Source organism: Carcharodon carcharias, chromosome 12, assembly GCF_017639515.1.
Source record: "Carcharodon carcharias isolate sCarCar2 chromosome 12, sCarCar2.pri, whole genome shotgun sequence".
NCBI classification, from domain to species: Eukaryota; Metazoa; Chordata; class Chondrichthyes; order Lamniformes; family Lamnidae; genus Carcharodon; species Carcharodon carcharias.
In genome coordinates this window covers 22,780,392-22,807,172 of record NC_054478.1, presented here as the reverse complement: position 1 = coordinate 22,807,172, position 26,781 = coordinate 22,780,392, and the positions used below count along the sequence as shown (strand labels likewise).

The window sequence follows — 26,781 nt, the reverse complement described above, 5'->3', positions numbered from 1 at the left end:
TCCATGGCCTTCCCCCTCCCTATCTCTATAACCTCCATGGCCTTCCCCCTCCCTATCTCTATAACTTGCATTGCCTTCCTCCTCCCTATCTCTATAACCTCCATGGCCTTCCCCCTCCCTATCTCTATAACCTCCATGGCCTTCCCCCTCCCTATCTCTATAACCTCCATGGCCTTCCCCCTCCCTATCTCTATAATCTACATGGCCTTCCCCCTCCCTATCTCTATAACCTCCATGGCCTTCCCCCTCCCTATCTCTATAATCTCCATGGCCTTCCCCCTCCCTATCTCTATAACCTCCATAGCCTTCCCCCTCCCTATCTCTATAACCTCTATGGCCTTTCCCCTCCCTATCTCTATAACCTGCATTGCCTTACCCCTCCCTATCTCTATAACCTCCATGGCCTTCCCCCTCCCTATCTCTATAACCTCCATGGCCTTCCCCCTCCCTATCTCTATAACCTGCATTGCCTTACCCCTCCCTATCTCTATAACCTGCATTGCCTTACCCCTCCCTATCTCTATAACCTCCATAGCCTTCCCCCTCCCTATCTCTATAACCTGCATGGTCTTCCCCCTCCCTATCTCTATAACCTGCATGGCCTTCCCCCTCCCTATCTCTATAACATCCATGGCCTTCCCCCTCCCTATCTCTATAACCTGTAGGGCCTTCCCCCTCCCTATCTCTATAACCTCCATGGCCTTCCCCCTCCCTATCTCTATAACTTGCATTGCCTTCCTCCTCCCTATCTCTATAACCTCCATGGTCTTCCCCCTCCCTATCTCTATAACCTGCATGGCCTTCCACTTCCCTATCTCTATAACCTCCATGGCCTTCCCCCTCCCTATCTCTATAACCTCCATGGCCTTCCCCCTCCCGATCTCTATAACCTCCATGGCCTTACCCTCCCTATCTCTATAACCTCCATTGTCTTCCCCCTCCCTATCTCCATAACCTCCATGGCCTTCCCCCTCCTTATCTCTATAACCTCCATGGCCTTCCCCCTCCCTATCTCTATAACCTCCATGGCCTTCCCCCTCCCTATCTCTATAACTTGCATTGCCTTCCCCCTCCCTATCTCTATAACCTCCATGGCCTTCCCCCTCCCTATCTCTATAACCTCCATGGCCTTCCCCCTCCCTATCTCTATAACTTGCATTGCCTTCTTCCTCCCTATCTCTATAACCTCCATGGCCTTCCCCCTCCCTATCTCTATAACCTCCATGGCCTTCCCCCTCCCTATCTCTATAACCTCCATGGCCTTCCCCCTCCCTATCTCTATAACCTGCATGGCCTTCCCCCTCCCTATCTCTATAACCTCCATGGCCTTCCCCCTCCCTATCTCTATAACCTCCATGGCCTTCCCCCTCCCTATCTCTATAACCTCCATGGCCTTCCCCCTCCCTATCTCTATAACTTGCATTACGTTCCCCCTCCCTATCTCTATAACCTCCATGGCCTTCCCCCTCCCTATCTCTATAACCTCCATGGCCTTCCCCCTCCCTATCTCTATAACCTCCATGGCCTTCCCCCTCCCTATCTCTATAACTTGCATTGCCTTCCTCCTCCCTATCTCTATAACCTCCATGGCCTTCCCCCTCCTTATCTCTATAACCTCCATGGCCTTCCCCCTCCCTATCTCTATAACCTGCATTGCCTTCCCCCTCCCTATCTCCATAACCTGCATGGCCTTTCCCCTCCCTATCTCTATAACTTGCAATGCCTTCCCCCTCCCTATCTCTATAAACTCCTTGGCCTTCCTACTCCCTATCTCTATAACCTCCATGGTCTTCCCCCTCCCTATCTCTATAACCTCCATGGTCTTCCCCCTCCCTATCTCTATAACCTCCTTGGCCTTCCTACTCCCTATCTCTATAACCTGCATGGCCTTCCCCCTCCCTATCTCTATAACCTCCATGGCCTTCCCCCTCCCTATCTCTATAACTTGCATTGCCTTCCTCCTCCCTATCTCTATAACCTGCATGGCCTTCCCCCTCCTTATCTCTATAATCTACATGGCCTTCCCCCTCCCTATCTCTATAACCTCCATGGCCTTCCCCCTCCCTATCTCTATAATCTCCTTGGCCTTCCTACTCCCTATCTCTATAACCTCCATGGTCTTGCCCCTCCCTATCTCCATAACCTCCATGGCCTTCCCCCTCCTTATCTCTATAACCTCCATGGCCTTCCCCCTCCCTATCTCTATAACCTCCATGGCCTTCCCCCTCCCTATCTCTATAACTTGCATTGCCTTCCTCCTCCCTATCTCTATAACCTCCATGGCCTTCCCCCTCCTTATCTCTATAACCTCCATGGCCTTCCCCCTCCCTATCTCTATAACCTCCATGGCCTTCCCCCTCCCTATCTCTATAACTTGCATTGCCTTCCTCCTCCCTATCTCTATAACCTCCATGGCCTTCCCCCTCCTTATCTCTATAACCTCCATGGCCTTCCCCCTCCCTATCTCTATAACCTCCATGGCCTTCCCCCTCCCTATCTCTATAACCTCCATGGCCTTCCCCCTCCCTATCTCTATAACCTCCATGGCCTTCCCCCTCCCTATCTCTATAACTTGCATTGCCTTCCTCCTCCCTATCTCTATAACCTCCATGGCCTTCCCCCTCCTTATCTCTATAACCTCCATGGCCTTCCCCCTCCCTATCTCTATAACCTCCATGGCCTTCCCCCTCCCTATCTCTATAACCTCCATGGCCTTCCCCCTCCTTATCTCTATAACCTCCATGGCCTTGACCCTCCCTATCTCTATAACCTCCATGGCCTTCCCCTCCCTATCTCTATAACCTGCATGGCCTTCCCCCTCCCTATCTCTATAAACTCCATGGCCTTCCCCCCCCCTATCTCTATAACCTCCATGGCCTTCCCCCTCCCTATCTCTATAACCTGCATGGCCTTCCCCCTCCCTATCTCTATAACCTCCATGGCCTTCCCCCTCCCTATCTCTATAACTTGCATTACGTTCCCCCTCCCTATCTCTATAACTTGCATTATGTTCCCCCTCCCTATCTCTATAACCTGTAGGGCCTTCCCCCTCCCTATCTCTATACCTGTAGGGCCTTCCCCCTCCCTATCTCTATAACCTCCATGGCCTTCCCCCTCCCTATCTCTATAACCTCAATGGCCTTCCCCCTCCTTATCTCTATAACCTGCATGGCCTTCCCCCTCCCTATCTCTATACCTCCATGGCCTTCCCCCTCCCTATCTCTATAACTTGCATTACGTTCCCCCTCCCTATCTCTATAACCTGCATGGCCTTCCCCCTCCCTATCTCTATAACCTCCATGGCCTTCCCCCTCCCTATCTCTATAACTTGCATTACGTTCCCCCTCGCTATCTCTATAACCTCCATGGCCTTCCCCCTCCCTATCTCTATAACCTCCATGGCCTTCCCCCTCCCTATCTCTATAACTTCCATTACGTTCCCCCTCCCTATCTCTATAACCTCCATGGCCTTCCCCCTCCCGATCTCTATAACCTGCATGGCCTTACCCTCCCTATCTCTATAACCTCCATGGCCTTCCCCCTCCCTACCTCTATAACCTCCATGGCCTTCCCCCTCCCTATCTCTATAACCTGCATTGCCTTCCCCCTCCCTATCTCCATAATCTGCATGGCCTTTCCCCTCCCTATCTCTATAACTTGCATTGCCTTCCCCCTCCCTATCTCTATAACCTCCTAGGCCTTCCTACTCCCTATCTCTATAACCTCCATGGTCTTCCCCCTCCCTATCTCTATAACCTCCATGGTCTTCCCCCTCCCTATCTCTATAACTTGCATTGCCTTCCCCCTCCCTATCTCTATAACCTGCATGGCCTTCCCCCTCCTTATCTCTATAACCTCCATGGCCTTCCCCCTCCCTATCTCTATAACCTCCATAGCCTTCCCCCACCCTATCTCTATAACCTGCATGGCCTTCCCCCTCCCTATCTCTATAACCTCCATGGCCTTCCCCCTCCCTATCTCTATAACCTCCATGGCCTTCCCCCTCCCTATCTCTATAACCTCCATAGCCTTCCCCCTCCCTATCTCTATAACCTGCATGGCCTTCCCCCTCCCTATCTCTATAACCTCCATGGCCTTCCCCCTCCCTATCTCTATAACCTCCATGGCCTTCCCCCTCCCTATCTCTATAACCTGCATGGCCTTCCCCCTCCCTATCTCTATAACCTGCATGGCCTTCCCCCTCCCTATCTCTATAACCTCCATGGTCTTCCCCCTCCCTATCTCTATAACCTCCATGGCCTTCCCCCTCCCTATCTCTGTAACCTCCATGGCCTTCCCCCTCCCTATCTCTATAACCTCCATGGCCTACCCCCTCCCTATCTCTATAACCTGCATTGCCTTCCCCCTCCCTATCTCCATAACCTGCATGGCCTTTCCCCTCCCTATCTCTATAACTTGCATTGCCTTCCCCCTCCCTATCTCTATAACCTCCTTGGCCTTCCTACTCCCTATCTCTATAACCTCCATGGTCTTCCCCCTCCCTATCTCCATAACCTCCATGGCCTTCGCCCTCCTTATCTCTATAACCTCCATGGCCTTCCCCCTCCCTATCTCTATAACCTCCATGGCCTTCCCCCTCCCTATCTCTATAACTTGCATTGCCTTCCTCCTCCCTATCTCTATAACCTCCATGGCCTTCCCCCTCCCTATCTCTATAACCTCCATGGCCTTCCCCCTCCCTATCTCTATAACCTGCATGGCCTTCCCCCTCCCTATCTCTATAACCTGCATGGCCTTCCCCCTCCCTATCTCTATAACCTCCATGGTCTTCCCCCTCCCTATCTCTATAACCTCCATGGCCTTCCCCCTCCCTATCTCTGTAACCTCCATGGCCTTCCCCCTCCCTATCTCTATAACCTCCATGGCCTACCCCCTCCCTATCTCTATAACCTGCATTGCCTTCCCCCTCTCTATCTCCATAACCTGCATGGCCTTTCCCCCTCCCTATCTCTATAACTTGCATTGCCTTCCCCCTCCCTATCTCTATAACCTCCTTGGCCTTCCTACTCCCTATCTCTATAACCTCCATGGTCTTCCCCCTCCCTATCTCCATAACCTCCATGGCCTTCCCCCTCCTTATCTCTATAACCTCCATGGCCTTCCCCCTCCCTATCTCTATAACCTCCATGGCCTTCCCCCTCCCTATCTCTATAACTTGCATTGCCTTCCTCCTCCCTATCTCTATAACCTCCATGGCCTTCCCCCTCCCTATCTCTATAACCTCCATGGCCTTCCCCCTCCCTATCTCTATAACCTCCATGGCCTTCCCCCTCCCTATCTCTATAATCTACATGGCCTTCCCCCTCCCTATCTCTATAACCTCCATGGCCTTCCCCCTCCCTATCTCTATAATCTCCATGGCCTTTCCCCCTCCCTATCTCTATAACCTCCATAGCCTTCCCCCTCCCTATCTCTATAACCTCTATGGCCTTTCCCCTCCCTATCTCTATAACCTGCATTGCCTTACCCCTCCCTATCTCTATAACCTCCATGGCCTTCCCCCTCCCTATCTCTATAACCTCCATGGCCTTCCCCCTCCCTATCTCTATAACCTGCATTGCCTTACCCCTCCCTATCTCTATAACCTGCATTGCCTTACCCCTCCCTATCTCTATAACCTCCATAGCCTTCCCCCTCCCTATCTCTATAACCTGCATGGTCTTCCCCCTCCCTATCTCTATAACCTGCATGGCCTTCCCCCTCCCTATCTCTATAACATCCATGGCCTTCCCCCTCCCTATCTCTATAACCTGTAGGGCCTTCCCCCTCCCTATCTCTATAACCTCCATGGCCTTCCCCCTCCCTATCTCTATAACTTGCATTGCCTTCCTCCTCCCTATCTCTATAACCTCCATGGTCTTCCCCCTCCCTATCTCTATAACCTGCATGGCCTTCCACTTCCCTATCTCTATAACCTCCATGGCCTTCCCCCTCCCTATCTCTATAACCTCCATGGCCTTCCCCCTCCCGATCTCTATAACCTCCATGGCCTTACCCTCCCTATCTCTATAACCTCCATTGTCTTCCCCCTCCCTATCTCCATAACCTCCATGGCCTTCCCCCTCCTTATCTCTATAACCTCCATGGCCTTCCCCCTCCCTATCTCTATAACCTCCATGGCCTTCCCCCTCCCTATCTCTATAACTTGCATGGCCTTCCCCCTCCCTATCTCTATAACCTCCATGGCCTTCCCCCTCCCTATCTCTATAACCTCCATGGCCTTCCCCCTCCCTATCTCTATAACTTGCATTGCCTTCTCCTCCCTATCTCTATAACCTCCATGGCCTTCCCCCTCCCTATCTCTATAACCTCCATGGCCTTCCCCCTCCCTATCTCTATAACCTCCATGGCCTTCCCCCTCCCTATCTCTATAACCTGCATGGCCTTCCCCCTCCCTATCTCTATAACCTCCATGGCCTTCCCCCTCCCTATCTCTATAACCTCCATGGCCTTCCCCCTCCCTATCTCTATAACCTCCATGGCCTTCCCCCTCCCTATCTCTATAACTTGCATTACGTTCCCCCTCCCTATCTCTATAACCTCCATGGCCTTCCCCCTCCCTATCTCTATAACCTCCATGGCCTTCCCCCTCCCTATCTCTATAACCTCCATGGCCTTCCCCCTCCCTATCTCTATAACTTGCATTGCCTTCCTCCTCCCTATCTCTATAACCTCCATGGCCTTCCCCCTCCTTATCTCTATAACCTCCATGGCCTTCCCCCTCCCTATCTCTATAACCTGCATTGCCTTCCCCCTCCCTATCTCATAACCTGCATGGCCTTTCCCCTCCCTATCTCTATAACTTGCAATGCCTTCCCCCTCCCTATCTCTATAACTCCTTGGCCTTCCTACTCCCTATCTCTATAACCTCCATGGTCTTCCCCTCCCTATCTCTATAACCTCCATGGTCTTCCCCCTCCCTATCTCTATAACCTCCTTGGCCTTCCCCCTCCCTATCTCTATAACCTGCATGGCCTTCCCCCTCCCTATCTCTATAACCTCCATGGCCTTCCCCCTCCCTATCTCTATAACTTGCATTGCCTTCCCCTCCCTATCTCTATAACCTGCATGGCCTTCCCCCTCCTTATCTCTATAACCTACATGGCCTTCCCCCTCCCTATCTCTATAACCTCCATGGCCTTCCCCCTCCCTATCTCTATAACCTCCTTGGCCTTCCTACTCCCTATCTCTATAACCTCCATGGTCTTGCCCCTCCCTATCTCCATAACCTCCATGGCCTTCCCCCTCCTTATCTCTATAACCTCCATGGCCTTCCCCCTCCCTATCTCTATAACCTCCATGGCCTTCCCCCCTCCCTATCTCTATAACTTGCATTGCCTTCCCCCTCCCTATCTCTATAACCTCCATGGCCTTCCCCCTCCCTATCTCTATAACCTCCATGGCCTTCCCCCTCCCTATCTCTATAACCTCCATGGCCTTCCCCCTCCCTATCTCTATAACTTGCATGGCCTTCCCCCTCCCTATCTCTATAACCTCCATGGCCTTCCCCCTCCCTATCTCTATAACCTCCATGGCCTTCCCCCTCCCTATCTCTATAACCTCCATGGCCTTCCCCCTCCCTATCTCTATAACCTCCATGGCCTTCCCCCTCCCTATCTCTATAACCTCCATGGCCTTCCCCCTCCCTATCTCTATAACCTGCATGGCCTTCCCCCTCCCTATCTCTATAACCTCCATGGCCTTCCCCCTCCCTATCTCTATAACCTCCATGGCCTTCCCCCTCCCTATCTCTATAACCTCCATGGCCTTCCCCCTCCCTATCTCTATAACCTCCATGGCCTTCCCCCTCCCTATCTCTATAACCTCCATGGCCTTCCCCTCCCTATCTCTATAACCTCCATGGCCTTCCCCCTCCCTATCTCTATAACCTGCATGGCCTTCCCCCTCCCTATCTCTATAACCTCCATGGCCTTCCCCCTCCCTATCTCTATAACCTCCATGGCCTTCCCCCTCCCTATCTCTATAACCTCCATGGCCTTCCCCCTCCCTATCTCTATAACCTCCATGGCCTTCCCCCTCCCTATCTCTATAACTGCATTGCCTTCCCCCTCCCTATCTCTATAACCTGCATTGGCCTTCCCCCTCCCTATCTCTATAACCTGCATGGCCTTCCCCCTCCCTATCTCTATAACCTGCATGGCCTTCCCCCTCCCTATCTCTATAACCTCCATGGCCTTCCCCCTCCCTATCTCTATAACCTCCATGGCCTTCCCCCTCCCTATCTCTATAACCTGCATGGCCTTCCCCCTCCCTATCTCTATAACCTCCATGGCCTTCCCCCTCCCTATCTCTATAACTTGCATTGCCTTCCCCCTCCCTATCTCTATAACCTGCATGGCCTTCCCCCTCCCTATCTCTATAACCTCCATGGCCTTCCCCTCCCTATCTCTATAACTTGCATGGCCTTCCCCCTCCCTATCTCTATAACCTCCATGGCCTTCCCCCTCCCTATCTCTATAACCTCCATGGCCTTCCCCCTCCCTATCTCTATAACTCCATGGCCTTCCCCCTCCCTATCTCTATAACCTCCATGGCCTTCCCCCTCCCTATCTCTATAACCTGCATGGCCTTACCCTCCCTATCTCTATAACCTCCATGGCCTTCCCCCTCCCTACCTCTATAACCTCCATGGCCTTCCCCCTCCCTATCTCTATAACCTGCATTGCCTTCCCCCTCCCTATCTCTATAACCTGCATGGCCTTCCCCTCCCTATCTCTATAACCTTGCATTGCCTTCCCCCTCCCTATCTCTATAACCTCCATGGCCTTCCCCCCTCCCTATCTCTATAACCTCCATGGCCTTCCCCCTCCCTATCTCTATAACCTCCATGGCCTTACCCCTCCCTATCTCTATAACCTCCATTGTCTTCCCCCTCCCTATCTCCATAACCTCCATGGCCTTCCCCCCTCCTTATCTCTATAACCTCCATGGCCTTCCCCCTCCCTATCTCTATAACCTCCATGGCCTTCCCCCTCCCTATCTCTATAACTGCATTGGCCTTCCCCCTCCCTATCTCTATAACCTCCATGGCCTTCCCCCTCCCTATCTCTATAACCTGCATGGCCTTCCCCCTCCCTATCTCTATAACCTCCATGGCCTTCCCCCTCCCTATCTCTATAACCTGCATGGCCTTCCCCCTCCCTATCTCTATAACCTCCATGGCCTTCCCCCTCCCTATCTCTATAACCTCCATGGCCTTCCCCCTCCCTATCTCTATAACCTCCATGGCCTTCCCCCTCCCTATCTCTATAACCTGCATGGCCTTCCCCCTCCCTATCTCTATAACCTGCATGGCCTTCCCCCTCCCTATCTCTATAACCTCCATGGCCTTCCCCCTCCCTATCTCTATAACCTGCATGGCCTTCCCCCTCCCTATCTCTATAACCTCCATGGCCTTCCCCCTCCCTATCTCTATAACCTCCATGGCCTTCCCCCTCCCTATCTCTATAACCTGCATGGCCTTCCCCCTCCCTATCTCTATAACCTGCATGGCCTTCCCCCTCCCTATCTCTATAACCTCCATGGCCTTCCCCCTCCCTATCTCTATAACCTCCATGGCCTTCCCCCTCCTTATCTCTATAACCTCCCCCAGCTCTATAACCCGCCAAGATTTTCGCTCTCCTACAGTGTTGGAGCTTGGCCTTCTGGTCAGGGAGTGCATGGGCCTTTAAACATCCAGGACTTGAAACTAGTAAAACTAGTGGAAAGCTAACCATTGTAAACTTAATTTTAAAAAGGAGAGGGCAAAAAATCTTGGCTTCATACAATGTTTTATTGGGTATCTGAAGTGTCTCAAAGCATCCCGGGCAGGAAGTGCAGTTATCTATACAAACAAATGCAGCAGCCATTTTGTGCAGAACAAGATCTCCCTCATAGGTTGCATTTAACCAGTTATCTGTTTTCCTGTTGTCGCAGTACTGGCCGTGGTTGCTCAGGACAGCAGGAGAACTAATTTTCCGATATTCACCTTATCATCAGACATTGCCTTCATTTAACATCCCGCCCAAAGAAATTAATTTTAGCTAATGAGCAACATTAGAGAAATGAAAGTGAGATAAATTCTCTGCTTAAACCATCCCTCCACTATATTTTATGCCTGAAGCAGTCCACGTCCAAATGCAGTAAGACCTGGACAATATCCAGGCTTGGACTGACAAGTGTCAAGTAACATTCGCGCCACACAAGTGCCAGGCAATGACCATCTCCAACAAGAGAGAATCTAAACTTCGCCCCTTGACTTTCAAGGCATTACCATCACTGAATCCTCCACTATCAACATCCTAGGGGTTACCATTGACCAGAAACTAAACTGGGCTAGCCATATGAATACAGTGGCTACAAGAGTAGGTCAGAGGCTAGGAATCCTGCGGCAAGTAACTCACCTCCTGACCCCCAAAGCATGTCCACTATCTACAAGGCACAAGTCGTGTGATGAATACTCTTCACTTGCCTGGCTGAGTGCAGCTCCCACAACACTCAAGAAACTTGACACCAACCAGGACAAAGCAGCCCACTTGATTGGCATCACATCCACAAACATTCACTCCCTCCACCACTGACGCACAGCGGCCGCAGTGTGTACCATCTACAAGATTCACTGCAGAAACTCATCAAGTGTCCTTAGGTAGCACGTTCCAAACCCACAACTGCTACCATCTAGAAGGACAAGGGCAGCAGACACGTGGGAACACCACCACCTGGAAGTTCCCCTCCAAGTCACTCGCCATCCTGACTTGGAGCTATATCACTGTTCTTCACTGGCGCTGGGTCAAAATCCTGGAACTTCCTCCCTAACAGCACTGTGGCTGTAGCTACACCACATCGACTGCAACAGATCAAGAAGGCAGCTCACCACCACTTTCTCAAGGGCAGTTAGGGATGGGCAATAAATGCTGGCCCAGCCAGTGATGCCCACCTCCCGTAAATGAATTTTTAATAAGCTGCAAAAGCAGAAGCTATAATGCAACTGGGTGGAGTCCCATGCCATCTAGATTTAAATCCTTAAACATTTAATCTATAGTAAAAATGTACTAGGCTTTGGGAAACAGCAGGAAACTAGGTCTAATTGGATAGCTCTTTCAAGGAGCCAGGACAGCCACAATGGGCTGAATGCCCCCCTGTGCTATTTGATTCTACTGTTTAAACTTGTTTGACAGAAATATGGCATTTTATGATTCCCTAGTGTCTCATCAGTTATAAATACATACAGTGACAGGTTGATGGCAGATACTCAGTTGCTCTCAGCTAGCTCGGTAGCGGAGGAAGGACTCCTCAGTGTCTTTTAATTTAGGAGAAGGAGGAAACAAATGGAAATCAGCCCGGGTTCTCCTATGAAATCAAGCAACCCCTAAGGGAAATGTGAACTGGACGAGGATTGGTTGTGTTGTATCCTTCCAGGCACTCTACAATGGAATAACCCATTGATACTCACAGATAGAAACAGGTCACGGCAGGCTAGCACTGCTTATACATGACAGGAGCTCACTGTTTTCAGGACAGGAGTAGACACAAAAGGGTAAAAAAAAAAGTTATGATGATTTAATTCCCATTTCAGCATTGCATCGTTAAACAACCCCATTTTGGAGAGACGTTTTCCACTTTGCAAAGTAAACATTAGTTCACAAAACAAAATGCACTCAACTTGATTCATGGTCACGGAGTGAAGTGGAATTTTGATTCTATAATATTGCATTGGTCCCTGGCTGATTGGTGGATAACTACATCACAGGAACTCTGAGAAGAACGTAGTTCGTATTTCACACACGAACACCAGCACTAACCTTCTATCAACCCCATTAAAACCGTGGCAGGTTCAGAATTGAATAAAAACCACATACATTTATTTAAAGGGAAAAAGCTCAATTGGAATAGTTAAGAACACAAAATCATAAGAAAGGCACATTTGTAAATTACCTTGGAGCAATATTGTCACAGTCTGAGCATGTCACACCTGACTGTGGGCTAACACACAGATGGGCCTTGGAGTACGGTGCAAAGAAAGTGATTTTTAAATACAGATATAAGCGAGATTATGCTTCTTTGGTGCAACACATACATAATTAGCCTCTTTGGAATATTAAAATGCAGCGTTCTGTTATGTTGACAGGGCCACCGTGTTAGAAGTCACTGGAGTTCACTGCACTGAGCAGCAACCTGATCATTGTCCCCGTTATCCCACCTCTTAATTTATGCTACTTTAACATTCCCGAACCTTCCCCCCCCACCCCCCCATTCCTCCTTTGACGTGGATAATAGAATACATTATTGCGCTCTGGCTGCACATTGCCAGGCCTGTCACTCACAGAGATGACAGTTCTGTGATGACACAAAGGCAGGCAATCACTGCAGGAGTCTCAACAATGCAATGGGAAGATAGAAGTGGGGAGAAAAATCAACACCTTCTTCCTTACCTCTATAATTTGACAAGCTGCAGAAAGGCTTTAATCTCAAGGAAATCCTCAGAAAAGGTTTTTTTTATTTTTAAAAAAAACACAAGAAATACGTACAAAAACCAAGAATTCTTGCCCCTCCCTCTCAACGCATGGAGCAGGGCTGAATTTTAATCAAGTCAGGACCCTTTCAGTTTCGCTGCTGATTGAACTTTGTTCTTTATTATAACCATCTGTGTTCAGCTGCCAGCAGAAGAGAGAGAGAGAGAGAGAGAATCATAGGAGATTTATTAAAAAAAATCAAGACAATTGAGAGAAGACAGAAATAGATTTGTGAAAAGCTGATAGAAACAAGGAGAATTTTCTGATCTACAGGGAAAGAGTTGATCCACTGCTGTCATGACATGCTAAGTGTGTTGAGAAACCACCCAGCAAACCATCTCCCCTCCCCACACCATTAACCACTCATCTTAACGAAATATTTGCTGTGCTGGGTTCAGCTCATGCAGCCCTCATCAAAAAAACGTTATAAAAATTAAGTTGGTATTAGCCAACAGTTGTACCAGCTACATGAAATCTCCTCTTCAAATTATCATTAACCAAAGTCTCGTTAACAGTAGCAAAGGCGTTTGCTGCTTCATGTCAACAAAGCATTGGTATATTTTGGAGGGGGGGTGGTGGGGATGAAGAAAAACATACACACAAACATCATTCTTCCGCTGAGACTTTTCAGTTTGCCCACACTTGCAGCTTGTTGCTTGCCAGGATACATAAGCCTGGTGTTAAGTTAAATCAGACCATGGATCTCGGCCGGCTCTGCCAACTTAACTCGTCCTGGCTCGGGCAGCAAACGGAGTGTTGCAATTTGCTTCACTGTCCCCTGGGCTGGGGAGAAGGGGAAAGCAGGAAACTCAGGGTTTTCTCTCGAGATACCGGAGCTATATTAAGAGGATTGGTTTGCACAGACTTGGCTTGTATCCTTTCATGGAATCTAATTGTGATGTTTAAGGATTCAATAGTGTCGATAGAAAGAATTTATATAGCGCCTTTCAGGACATCCCGAAGTGCTTTACAGCCAACTCAATGCTTTTTTGGAAATGAAGTCACTGTCAATGTAGGCAACGCAGCAGCTAATTTGTGCACAGCAAGCTCCCACAATCAACAATCTGATAGTCAATTTTTAATTGATGTTGACTGAGAGATAAATAAGGGCTAGAACTCCAGGGATAACTCCCCTACTCTCCTTCGAAAAGCCTGATGTGATCTTTTGCATCCATCTGAGAGGGCAGATAGGGCCTCGGTTTAATGTCTCACCCGAGAAACTGCGCCTCTGACAGTACAACACTCCATCAGTACTGAACTGGAATGGCAGCCTCAACTTTTGTGCTCCTGTGTCCCAAAGTGAGACTTGAACACACAACCTTTTGACACAGAGACAGGAGTGCTCCCAACTCAGCCTCAGCTGCAGATAGAGAAAAAACTATTTCCTTTAGTTCATGGGTGGAGGGGGAGGCGGTGTGGTGGTGATTGCAGGGGCAATCCAGGACAAGGGGCATAGCCTCAAAGCTAGAGATAGGCCATTCAGGAAGCACTGTTTCACCCAAGTGATATTTGAAATTTGGAACGCTCTCCCCAAAAGCTGTTGGTCAATCGAAAATGTCAAAACTGAGATCGATAAGTTTTTAAAAACTCTTTCATGAAATGTGGGTATTGCTGACAAGGCCAGCATTTGTTGCCCAACCCTAATTGCCCTTGAACTGAATGGCTTGCTGGGCTATTTCAGAGGGCAGTTAAGAATCAACCACATTACTATGGGTCTGGAGTCACATGTGGGCCTGACCAAGTGAGAACAGCAGATTTCCTTCCCTAAAGGGACATTAGTGAACCAGATGGGTTTTTACAACAGTCGCCAACAGTCTCATGGCTGCTGTAACAGAGACAAGCTTTCAACTCCAGATTTTATTTTATTCATTGAATTTAAATTCCACCAGCTGCTATGGTGGGATTTGAACCCATGTTCCCACAGCATTAGCCTAGGTCTCTGGATTACTAGTCCAGTGACATTACCACTACACCAAGAGTAAAATAGATTGTAGATACAGATCGGCTGAATGGTGGAAGGCTCGACAGGCTAAGTGGCCTACTCCTGCTCCAATAATCATGGGATGACTTCTACTAGAAGATACCCATGTTGGCTGAGGATGCTTAGGATTAGCAATAGTCATGGAGAAGCACATTTATTCTGAACTTCCCAGCATCCTGACTAGAAATGTGGTGGATAGAAGACAAGAAAATAAATACTTTATCCCCATATTTTTATGTTATTCTTTGTCTGTTCGGGATACTTCTCTCAATGCCACACATCATTTCGAGGCAATTGTTTCCTGTGATGGCAAAATCACTTTAAATCAATGTAAAAGCAACAGGTACTTGCATATACAAAGTGCCTTGAATGCAGCATAATATCTCAGGGCACTCCACAGGAGCATAATCAAACAAAATTTCACACTGAGCCACATGAAGAGATATTAGAACAGAAGAACAAAAGTTTGGTCCAAGAAGATTTTAAAGGAGCATCTTAAAAAGGAGAGAGAGGTAGGAGAGCCAGACACATTTAGTGGGAGAATTCCAGAGCTTTGGGCCAATAGTGGGGCAAAAGAAATTGTAGATGCAAAACAGGCCACAATTGATGGACACAGAGTTCTTGGAGGGTTGTGGGGCTAGAGGAGGTTACTGACCTGGGGAGGAGTGAGTCCATGGAGGGATTGGAAAGCAAGGATGAGAATTTTATATCTGAGGCCCAAGTGGAACGTCAGCCAATGTAGGTCAGTGAGTACTGAGGTGATGGGTGAAGAGGACTTAGCATGAGTTAGGACATGGGCAGCATTGGCTTCTATGAAAACACCTCTGTCATTAATCCTGAGGAGATTAATTCATTTTAGGGGTTTATGGGCATGCGTTATGAGGAGGGAGGAAGGAGAAGAAGTATCATAGGGAGCCAACACCTTAATGCCACATCGTATTAATGTAACAACTTACAACCCCAAACAAGACAGACTGTTTCTGAAAGGTGATGAACAAAAGGAAAATATATGTTAAAAGAAATTTTATATTTTCTTATATATTCAGAATAACCTAAAACCTATAAAACCCTTGACAGGCTATTAAAGTTGAAGCTATCAAGCTATTAAAAGTTGAAGCAGATTACCCTGGCATAGCAAGGTTTCCACAACTCTCAACTTAGAATGCCTTATGAAAACTTCATTTGTAAGGAGCATCTTAAAGGGGGGAAAGAGAGCTGGAGAGACGGAAAGGTTTAGGGAAGGGTATTCTAGAGCTTAGGTTGCAGGCAGCCGATGGCTCAGCTACCAATGGCAAAACAACTGAAATTGGGGATACCAGAATGCGTTCAAACTGGAACACAAGTGACCCCCGCCTCAGTGTAAACTCTTGCAATGCAGTTTTGTGTTTTTGAATCCCGCTGGTGGTCAGTTTGGCAAAAAAATGGGCCATTCACACCATATTGCAGACATGGGTTTTTAAGCAGGGTGATAGCTGATCTCCTATTGTTCGTCGAGGACAGTCCAGATCATGTTGTGATATTCAGCAGCTCACCTGGTCTGTCCCTTTAATCTGGTTCCTGCTCACAGCAATCTAACAGCATATATGGAGACCAATGAGTTACTAATTATTGTTGCTGTTGGAAATGTGTGTGTCCTGGCAGTTCCTTGGGAAGGTGCCAGGTTTTTCTCAAGGTTAGAATAAAAAGACCAGGAGATATCTGATTTTCTTCTTTAAAACATTTTTTTAAAAAATTCCATTGTAAAATGTTGGTATCTTTTACCAAGTTGGATGTGTGAGCTGTACCATAAAGGCTGCATTTAAAAATACACTAGTATGCAGAGCGATCGTACAAGTGTGCCACTGATATCATTGTGTTCTCTACGTGCACAAGCAAATCAACCACAGGTCATACGAAACACTGTAGAATATTGACAATACCTCCTCTAAAGAGTGATGAATGTTCAGCTATAAAATGCTAATTATCTGTGTTCCAGCACTTTCACCCATATAAACACATTGCTTATGATTTAGTGGAAACTTCCACCAGTACACATTAAATGGAGGAGTTTATTAAGTGCACAAGTAAAATCAACATAGCTTATAGCACTAATGCCACCCACTGCTGCTGTTTCTTTCTCACAGAACTGCTAACTCAACCAATTCTGGAGCCAATGCTAAAAGCTTTGCATTTCTCAGACTTGACCCAATAAATGTAAGACTTAGTTCAATATGTTTCTATGTAATTCAACAAAACCACTTAGACCAAGGGGCAAAAAAGAACGATTTACATTTATATAGCACCTTCCCCGATATCAGGGAGTCCCAACACTGCAGCCAATTTGTGGCAGCAAAGTCTGACAAATGGCAACGTAATCATGACCAGAAAAATCTGACGCTTTTTAAAAAGTGACGTTGACTGAGGGCTAAATGTTGGTCAGGACATTATGGAGAACCTCCCAAATCTTCTTTGAAATAATGCATTGGAATTGTCTAAATACACTCGAAAGGGTAGACAGAGCCTCAATTTAGTGTATCATCTGAAAGACGATACCTCTGGTGGTGCAGCACTCCTGCAGCACTGCACTAGCAGTGTTAGCCTAGAATTTTTTATGCTCAAACCTCTGGAGTGGGGACTTGAACGCACAACCTTCTGGCTCAACAGCAGGCACAAGAGAAAAAGTGAGAGTGAGAGTGAGAAGTACTGTGAAAAAGAGAGAGAGAGGAATGAAAGCATTTATACAGGCTGATTTGAATCCTTGACTTCACAGTCCAGATCTGCACCAAAGGAGAAGATGGGATTTTTTTTTACCTTGATGTGTGATAGCCTGATATTATTTACTGTAGTCTATGCTTGAACTTTGAAGCAATTCAGCTGCAAATCTATAATAAATGTGGATTTGAAGACATAGCACAAAGTGTGTTTGAGACTCTATGAAGTTCTCTTTAACCCATAATGAGGTTAAAACCAGGTGGGATATCTCTGTAGACACAGAACATGAGTAATTTCCCCCTGCCCCACAAAACATGTTTCAACACAACCAGACAAAAGTCAAAATGTGAAGGTCAGGACAAGGTTTAACTCCATAATTATACATACTTCAAACCATGTTCTCCCTTTCAGAAACAACACCAATGTGGAATGATAGTAATACAAAACTTAACCATGGAAAGGGCAGCCAGTGCCATAAAAGCCTCCCTCAACCAAATCCCCTAGATTTTGTAAACTGACCCAATCTATCCCAGTGAAAGAATCAACTGTATTTATACAGCAACTTTCACAACCCCAGGATCCCCTGAAGCATCTCATCACCAATAGCTTTTTTTCCCCCCTAGCATAGTCACTGTTGTGTTGGCAAACAAAACAGCCAGTTTTGGCAAAACAAGGTGTCAGAGTTAACAATGAGATCATTCATAGTATCATTAAATGCTACAGCATATAAAGAGACCATTCAGCCCATCCTGCCCATGCCACTATCCAATTAAGAAGAAAGGCTTGCATTTATATAGCACCTTTCACCTCAGTTTTGCCCCAAAGCACTTTACAGCAAATGTAATAATTTTAACATGTAGCCATTGCTGTAATTTTTTTTTATTCGTTCACAGGATATGGGCATCATTGGCTAGGCCAGCATTTGTTGCCCATCCCTAATTGCCCTTGAGAAGGTGGTGGTGAGTCACCTCCTTGGACCGCTGCAGTCCATGTGGCGTAGGTACACACACAGTGCTGTTAGGGAGGGAACTCCAGGATTTTGACCCAGCAATAGTGAAGGAATGGTGATATATTTCCAAGTCAGGATGGTGCATGGCTTAGAAGGAAACTCGCAGGTGGTGCTGTTCCCATGCATTTGCAGCCCTTGTCCTTCTTGATGGCAGAGGTCATGGGTTTGGAAGGTGCTGTTGAAGGAGTCTGGGTGCAGTGCATCTTGAAGATGGTACACACTGCTGCCACAGTGAGCTGGTGGTGGAGGAAGTGAATATTTAAGGAATGCCAATCAAGTGGGCTGCTTTGTCCTGGATGGTGTCAAGCTCCTTGAGTGTTATTGGAGCTGCACTCATCCTGGCAAGTGGGGAGCATTCCATCACACTCCTGACTTGTAGATGGTGGACAGGCTCTGGGGAGTCAGGAGGTGATTTACTCTCTGCACGTGTAACGTAGGAAACATCACTTTTAAAAAAAAGCAGATGTCCTGACCATTATTACATTGCTATTTGTGGGACCTTGTTGTATGCAAATTGACTGCTGTGTTGGCACTCCCTGACATCGTGGAAGTGCTACATAAATGCACATTGTGCACAGCAAGATTCCACAGACAGCAATGCAATAATTGCCAGGTAGATCTGTTTTTTGTGATGTTGATTGAGGGATAAATATTGGCCAAGATACTGAGGAGAACTCACCTGCTCTTCTTCAAGATAATGCCATGGGATCTTTTATATCCACTTGAAAGGTCAGACAGGGACGTCGGTTTAATATCTCACCTCCAAGACAGGACCTCTGACAGTGCCGCACTCCTCAGCATTGCACTATGGCGTCAGCCTTGACTTCTGTGCTCAAGCCCCGGAGTAGGACTTGAAGCCAGACTCACTGATGAAAGTGCAACCAACTCTGGTTGACCCCCTAACACTAATCTTTTTTTCCCAATAGCACTACAAAATGCTTTTCCCCTTCTAGTATTTATCCAATTTCCCATGACCCGTTAATTTTACGGCACTGATTGAGGGGCACATGTTGGCCAGTTCACCGAGTGGACTGCTGCTGGTTGAATAGTGCAGCGGGATCTTCTATATCTACCTGAATTGGCATAAAGGTGAAGCAGCATTCTCTCAGCAACACACCCGAGGTGTCAATTCAGCCCATTTTCTCAAATCCCTGGAATCTACAACTTCTGAGCGAGGAGATGAGAGTTTTACAAACTGATCCAAACCTGACACATGCTGTTTGGTTGCCTGGAAATGTATTACAGCAGAAAGTGGTTTCTAAATACTGGAACAAGGTTGACAACAAGCAAGTTTTTAAAATGTACCCCCAGTGTTGTAGGTTAGGGAGTGTACTTTAAAGTTACCTTGCTAAACGACATTAAACGCAACGCTTCCTCCCCACCCTGTGATCGCCAAAGCGAAATTACATCTGCAGTGGAGATCTTCGGATTGTGGACAAATTGAACTGCTCAATGCTCGAGGAGGAGAAACGCCGTGGTCTTAACTCTCTCCCCGGCACTTCCGACATAAGTTATCACTGCTTGTAAACAGATTGGAGGCAGAGCAGTGGCGAAATGCAGATAGCCCGAACCTCCTCCAGTGTGTTATATGCGGGTCACGCCAAGATAGCAACCCTCCCCCATTCCCATTAAAAAGGCACACACACACATACAAACACCTCCCCCCCCATACACACACACATTACAAACATACACACATACACAACCCCCATACACACACATACTTACACACACCCATTTACTAACACACACACCCATACAAACACACACCCCCAAACATACACATACAAACACACACACCCCTACGCACACACCCCCATACGCACACACCATATATACACACCCCCATATATACACATACAAACACACACACATACCCATACACACACATACAAATACACACATACCCATACACACATACAAACACCCACACATCCATACAAACACACACACATACATTCAAACAGACACAGACATACACAAACACACACACACATACAAACACACGCACACATACACATAAACACAAACACAGATTCAAACACACACATCCAATACACGCAATAAATACCAATTATTTATATATCATAGAGAGATCTATATATTACATATATATCTAAGAGAGGAGCTAATGCAGTCAAGTTTGGACTCACATTGGGTCTTAAAAGGGTCAACTAATCAATTATTATTACATCATAAAACTTTGAATGATTACATAAGACGGCTAAAAAGGGTATTTTAAAGCTGCACTGCCTTGGTCAGAACGACTTCTGATTGCCAAGGCGCTGGTACTTTCATTGCAGGATGTATAAGGTGCACAGGTAGACTGGAGAGCGCCACGATGACGAACTGGACTCTACAACCGATCACATTCCCTCTGCGTTTATAACCACAGATCAGATTGGAAACCAGAATACCTGGAGCGTCGCTATGTTGGTACGTGGGATAAAGTTTTAATTGCCCACAGACTTCCTGATGTAAGTGATGATATATAGATGCTCCACAGCTTTTATATCTTTTATTTTTTTTTAAAAAAAGCCCTCGGTCTGCGCAACGTATAGCGCTCCACAGTCCAGCGAAACGTGACCCAAACACAGTAACAGAGGATTATAGGGAGAGGATCCAGCCTCAGCCTCCTCAGGACCCCCGACATGATACAAGGAAAAGACGAAGGGCTCCCAGCTCGCAACTTTCAATAGCTCTGGGGCAAAAACGCTTCGCATCAACACCAAGGCTGCTACACTCCACCAAAACATCTGCAGCCACCAGATTTTACATCGCCAACAGCTCTCCCGAAAACCCTGCCCTTTCCAAAGGTGTTCACTTTACATAAAAAAAAAACAGTTCCAATTCATTAACCTCTGTGATCATCCGATGTATTTCTATGCAATAGGTTTTATTTTTCGGTCGCATTCCGTTCCTGAAAAGGTCCCCTCGCCCCCGCCCCGGTCCCCAAGCCTTTCCAGCAAACCTTACAACTTTCAATGGCTTGTATGAATAGAGCATGCATGGAAAGAGGATTTGGATTACGCTGCTAACCCCATCCATGCCCGTTTGATTCGCGGCTGCTGCACCAACTCACAACACTGCGAAAACCTACAGCATAAGCGAGCTTATAATTGTTTTCTTAAAATCAACAGTATCAATCTTTAAGAGCCACCAACACAGGCTGAGGTGGATTAATGCCAACATAAACCGTCAGATTCCAAAACTTCAGACAATCCATCAAACAAAACAATCAGTAGCAGTCCCACAAACGTGGAAATATCACCTCGAAGCTACTACATGTAGATGCCAAAATATATTCGCATCTATTTTGTTAAAAAGAGAGACTCCTGTTTTTATTTCAGAGAAAATACAATCTATCAGTAGTAAACGCCAGCTATTTCGATCAGTGCTATTTTCGTCTTGAAGTTTTATTATGCGTTAATTAGAAGTTGCAATAAAAGTTTCTAAAACTTTCCAAACTTTTTCTTTTAATCACGAAAGTTGCAAAAGAAGGTTTCCCAAAAGTTATGCTCACCATAAAAATAGTTGTCCGATAAATTAAATAATAAAGGTTTTCCCTCCTTCTGCCTCTCTTTAATCCCGATTGTATTTAAGAAGTGGTTCTCCAGCCCTCAGTGGTTACAGTATCCACAAGAACTAATCTGCAAAGTGATGGCTCTCTCACCAACAGCGCAGCCTGAACCATTTCACAGGGACATTGCAATTGCCATCTGCCAAGGAGGTAACACTGTTAAAAATTACATAACATATAAGTTCATATTCACCATTTCCTGAACAAAAGTATTAAACCACTTATTTTAATGAAACAAATAAAATTCCTTCTGGAACTAATTTTCACGCCTATTCTTGTTTATTTCTCAAATTCTTTGATTTATCAAACCTGCTTCCCCTCCGTGCTCCTCTTTAGAGAGACCAGCTGGTCGGGATCCTTGGATCGACCCTGTAGCTGTGAGTACGCACGCGCAAATCCTTGGCGGCGCGACGCACGACGGGATTTGTAGTATTGCCCGCCAAACCCAAAGGCCCTGCGGCCGGCGGAGACGACAACTCCCAGGATCCATTGCGTCACATTTCTATATAGGGCGCCCGCGGCGCCACGGCGCATGTGTGAACCGACCACCGTGGCAAGATGGCGGCGCGCAGGGCTTCAGGTGCTTGGACTTTGCAAACGGTTTATTTCTTATTGCTGGTGAGTTGTGCCCGCCTTCACTTTTCCTCGGGGTAGAAGCAGTTAGGCGACGCCTCCTTCATCAAAGAAAAAGACGAAATTATAAATAGTTGTAGTTTTAAGCTGGGGGGGGGGGGGGGGGGGGGCGGGGGAGTATTTGAAGAGATTTATTGCGGGACTGGGAGGGGAAGTGGTGGTGGTGGCGGCTGCTGCTGACCAGCAACGGACACCGATCAGCTGCTGTTCTCCCGCATCCTCTTGGTGTTCAGGTGCCAGTCCATGTCATGTCTGCAAATCGCTCGCAAAGCTGGTTTGCAACTTTATCTCTGCAATTGAAAGCTTGGATTTACTTGTGCATTTGCCACTTGCTGCATTTTATTATAACCAGTCCCAACAGCTCACTTGTCTTAAAATAAAAGCGGAACATGCTGGATAAACTCAGCAGGTCCGGCAGCATCTGTGGCGAGAAACAGAGTCAACGTTTCGAGTCCGTATGACCCTCCTTCAGAACGTCAGAGTTCAATTGTTTGACTGTCTGAAGTTAAATGATTTTGTCATGTTTTCCCATAGCAAATGTTTGTCGATTAATAAAAGAAAGGTCTCTTATTAATGTGTACATATACATATAGTAATTTCTTCTCCGCCGATGCTGCCAGACCTGCTGAGTTTTTCCAGGTAATTCTGTTTTTGTATAGTAATTCAATGCTACGTGCATTCAGGATATTGATTGGGTTGGACTCTTTTTTAGAAAAAACTTTTAAAGTAATTGCTAATTGAAGGATGAAAGGGGAAATGAAACATTTTTTTTACCCAGAGGGGTGGTGGAGACCTGGAAGTATCTGCCTGAAGGGACGGTAGAGGCAGAAACACTCTCCCCATTTAAAAAGTACTTGGATGTCTATTTGGAAAAGTCAGGACCTGCAGGGATACAGGCTTAGCGCAGGAAGGTGGGATTAGCCTGGGTAGCTCTTTGTTGCCTGGCACAGAATTGATGGGCTGAGTGGCCTCCTTGAGTGTTGTAAGTTTTCTATGATTCAGCCCTGAACATTTTTGAGCTTTTCACAATTTTTACCAAGTAATACCCATGCCTGTTGTCAAGAACTAGATAGGGAGTGGGACATGTCTTTACTGTTACATTGTCAATAACATATCTACAGTCCACAAGCTTATCTGTGTCTGAGTGAATGTCCTCTGAAAAGGAAACAAAAGACTTGGCAGAGAAACAAAAAATGTTGCAATGACATAAAAACAGAAAATGTTGCAAACATGCCAAGATGGACAGCATCAGAGTATGGTGAAACAAATTTTACATTTTGGGTCTAAAGCATTTTCATTGTCAGTGAACGATGCTGGAAATCTGAAATAAAAAAACAAAAATTGCTTTAAAACTCTGCAGGTTGAAGAAGTGTCATCAACCTGAAATGTTAACGCTATCCTTCTGTTATCTCAGATGATCTGAACATTGTTTTTAGTTCTCTTCTCAAAAGGGATATTTGGCCAACTTTTCCCAATGAGCTTGTTTTTAATCAATTAAATAGTCACGATATGTTTCCTTGCTTAAAAAGTAAACAATTCTCTATTGTCTAATAATCCTGAGAATCTAAGTTCAAATCCCCCCTCCCACCTCTTCTCTCCCATGACACACGCACACAATGGCAGATTGAGAATTTGAATTGACCTTAAAATAAAATCTGGAATTGGTCAAATTAACCATGAAATTGTTAGATCTTTTTTAAAAGATAAAAACAACATCACTAGTGACGGATCTGTAACCACCAGCATTTTGTAGCTCACTACACTCTCAGTCTCCAAATTTGGGCAGAGTTTTTTTTGATGCACCTGTTATACTTCACTGAAATCCTGGTCACAACATTGAGTGCTTTACTTTTTAAGTTTTGTGAGAAAACATCTCTTAGTTTGTGAAGCAAGGCTTTCTGAAGGGAGTTAGATAATTACTGGAAGAGCGAATTTACAGTGCTATGGTGAAAAGGCTAGGTATGGGACTAGCTGAGTTGCACTTAGAGAGACAACACTGATGCAAAGGGCCAAATTTCCACCACCAGTCCTGTTTAAAAAAAAATTAAGCTGTGCATTAAGTCTATATTCCCAGCTGAAGTCTTATTTAGAAAGGAAACGCCTTAGTGACCAACTCCATGAAAATGTCAGTTCTGTTGATTAATTTGGAGATGCCTGAATTGTTTTGTAAATGACAAGGTATGGTTATGTAGTGACTACGTGGCTAGATTAGCAGTCAGAGGCTTGGTCTAATAAACCAGAAACCACAAGCTTCAGCCCACTAAGACGGTTATAGAACATGAATTGGAACCAGGAAATAACAACCTAGTATCTCTGAAAAGTGCCTACGAAGCTGTCACATTGTCATCGGCCCTTTATTTCCAATAGGGAAGGAAACATGCCATCCTTACCTGATCTGACTGATATAACTTCAGTCTCATGCTAATGTGCTTACTCTCAACTGCCCTCCAAAATGGCTTGCCAAGCCACTCAGTTGCATCCTGGAAAACTGGGCATATAAAATAAATAAGGTCAAAGATGCGGTATTCTGTAGCAAGGAACCCAAATTCTGACTTCCCAAAACCTTTCCACCATCTACAAGGTACAAGTCGGGACTGTGATAGAATGTTATGTACTTGCCTAAATGAAGGCAGCTCCAACAATGCTCGACTGGCACTCTATCCACCACTGGTGTACTGTGGCTGCAGTGTGTGCCACCTACAAGATGCACTGCAATAACTCGCCAAGGCTTCTAAGCACCCTCCAAGCCCGCAACCTCTACCACCTAGAAGGAACAGGAACACCACCACCTGCAAGTCGCCCTCCAAATCGCATGCCATCCTGACTTGGATGCAGTGGTTTAAGGAGGCAATTCACCTAAGTAAGTGAGCATATTGAAGCTGCAAACATAACATAAGGTTCTTTCTGACAAATGGAAAACTTGCAAGTTTACAAATACACTACAGAAAATAAGCTTTGGGTGTGCTGCTTTGAGTGATACTAAATCATCCAGACCTGAAAGATGCTGCCAATGACAGCATCTTTAATTTTTACAGCATTGTCAATGTGTGAAGGGACTTTGGAATTTACAAGGTAATGTGTTTCCAAGTGTAGTTCCCCATCTGTACCAAGTTGGCTGATTTTGGCTGGAAAATCCCCCATATATAGCACCTTATCATATCCTGGCATGATAGATGACAAAATTCATCACCACCTCCAATGTGCCAGCTGAGCCTTCAGCCAACTGAAGAAAAGGAGTATTCTAGGATCAGGGTCTCAAACCCATGACTAAGGCCATAGTTTACTGGGCAGCAGCGATCCCTGTGCTGCTATATGCTTTGGAGACTTGGGCAACCTACAGCCACTGGAGAAGTAGCACCAGCAGTTCCTTCGTAAGACCTCCAAATCCAGTGGCAAGAATGGTGGCTTAACATCCGTGTCCTTTCCTGAGCCAACTTGCCCAGCATTGAGGCACTAATCACACAAAATCAGCTCTGCTGGGTGTTACAGGTCATTTGTGTGTCTGAGCTCTTAACAACAGACTCCTGAAGCAACTAGTCTACTCGGAACTCAGTTGTGGCAAGAGACTCCCAGGAGGACAGCAAAAACACTTTAGGGATGTCCTCAAAGCATCCCTGAAGAGGTCAAACATCCCCACCGATTCAAGGGCTTGTGACCAACAAATGGAGGAAAGCACCAAAGTCATTGAGAGAATTCTGGAATGCGAGCAGGTGAAGTCGAGGTGTCAGAGGGAGCGCGCAAATTCTATACGCCTATCTACCCAGCCCTTCAAGGACCATCTAGCCCACATATGGCAGTCTGCAGGTCGCACATTGGACCTACCAGCCAATTCAAAACTTATCGAACCAGAATGGAGGTAAGTCATTTTTGATCCTGAGGGACTCTCTGAAAGAGGAGGATCATGCTCTAATACATCACTGTAGAAAGAATAAGGCTGCCATATCCTCCTTGGAAAATTAGCATGTAAACAAGGTATTGGAGCTTTGTGATCTGGGGATGCAGATACACAAATCATTAAAAGTAGCAACTTAGCTGAATAAGGCCATTTAAAACATCAAAGCACTGTGGTTCATTTTGAGAGAAATAGAATTGAAAAATAGAGAAGTTATGTTAGATTGGGATAGAACCTAGGTTAGACCATACGTGTTGTACCATGAATAGTTCCAGTCTTCAAATTATGGAAAGGGTATAGAGGTGCTAGGGAATGTGGGAAAAAATAATTTATTGGGATAATACCAGAATCAGTGCTTATTCTTATCAGGAAAGATCAAAAAGGTTGGTGCTGTCCTCTCCATTAAAGAGAAGACTGAAGCATGACCTGATAGAGGTCTTTGAGATTATGAAAGCATCTGAT

General features: G+C 46.3%; 2 protein-coding genes across 2 annotated transcripts in view; one reads left to right on the top strand and one right to left on the bottom strand.

The window, feature by feature from the left end:
* sema5ba (sema domain, seven thrombospondin repeats (type 1 and type 1-like), transmembrane domain (TM) and short cytoplasmic domain, (semaphorin) 5Ba) overlaps positions 1–21,866 on the bottom strand; it is a 389,619-nt gene extending 367,753 nt beyond the window's left edge. The window contains exon 1 of the mRNA XM_041201518.1: positions 21,738–21,866. The gene's annotated coding sequence lies outside the window, so the exon portion shown is untranslated. The remainder of the gene's footprint in view (positions 1–21,737) is intronic.
* Positions 21,867–22,310: 444 nt separating this feature from the next.
* Positions 22,311–26,781, top strand: part of pdia5 (protein disulfide isomerase family A, member 5) — a 115,574-nt gene continuing 111,103 nt past the window's right edge. The window contains exon 1 of the mRNA XM_041201636.1: positions 22,311–22,412. Coding sequence (XP_041057570.1) covers positions 22,353–22,412 — 60 coding nt within the window. The 5' untranslated portion in view covers positions 22,311–22,352. The remainder of the gene's footprint in view (positions 22,413–26,781) is intronic.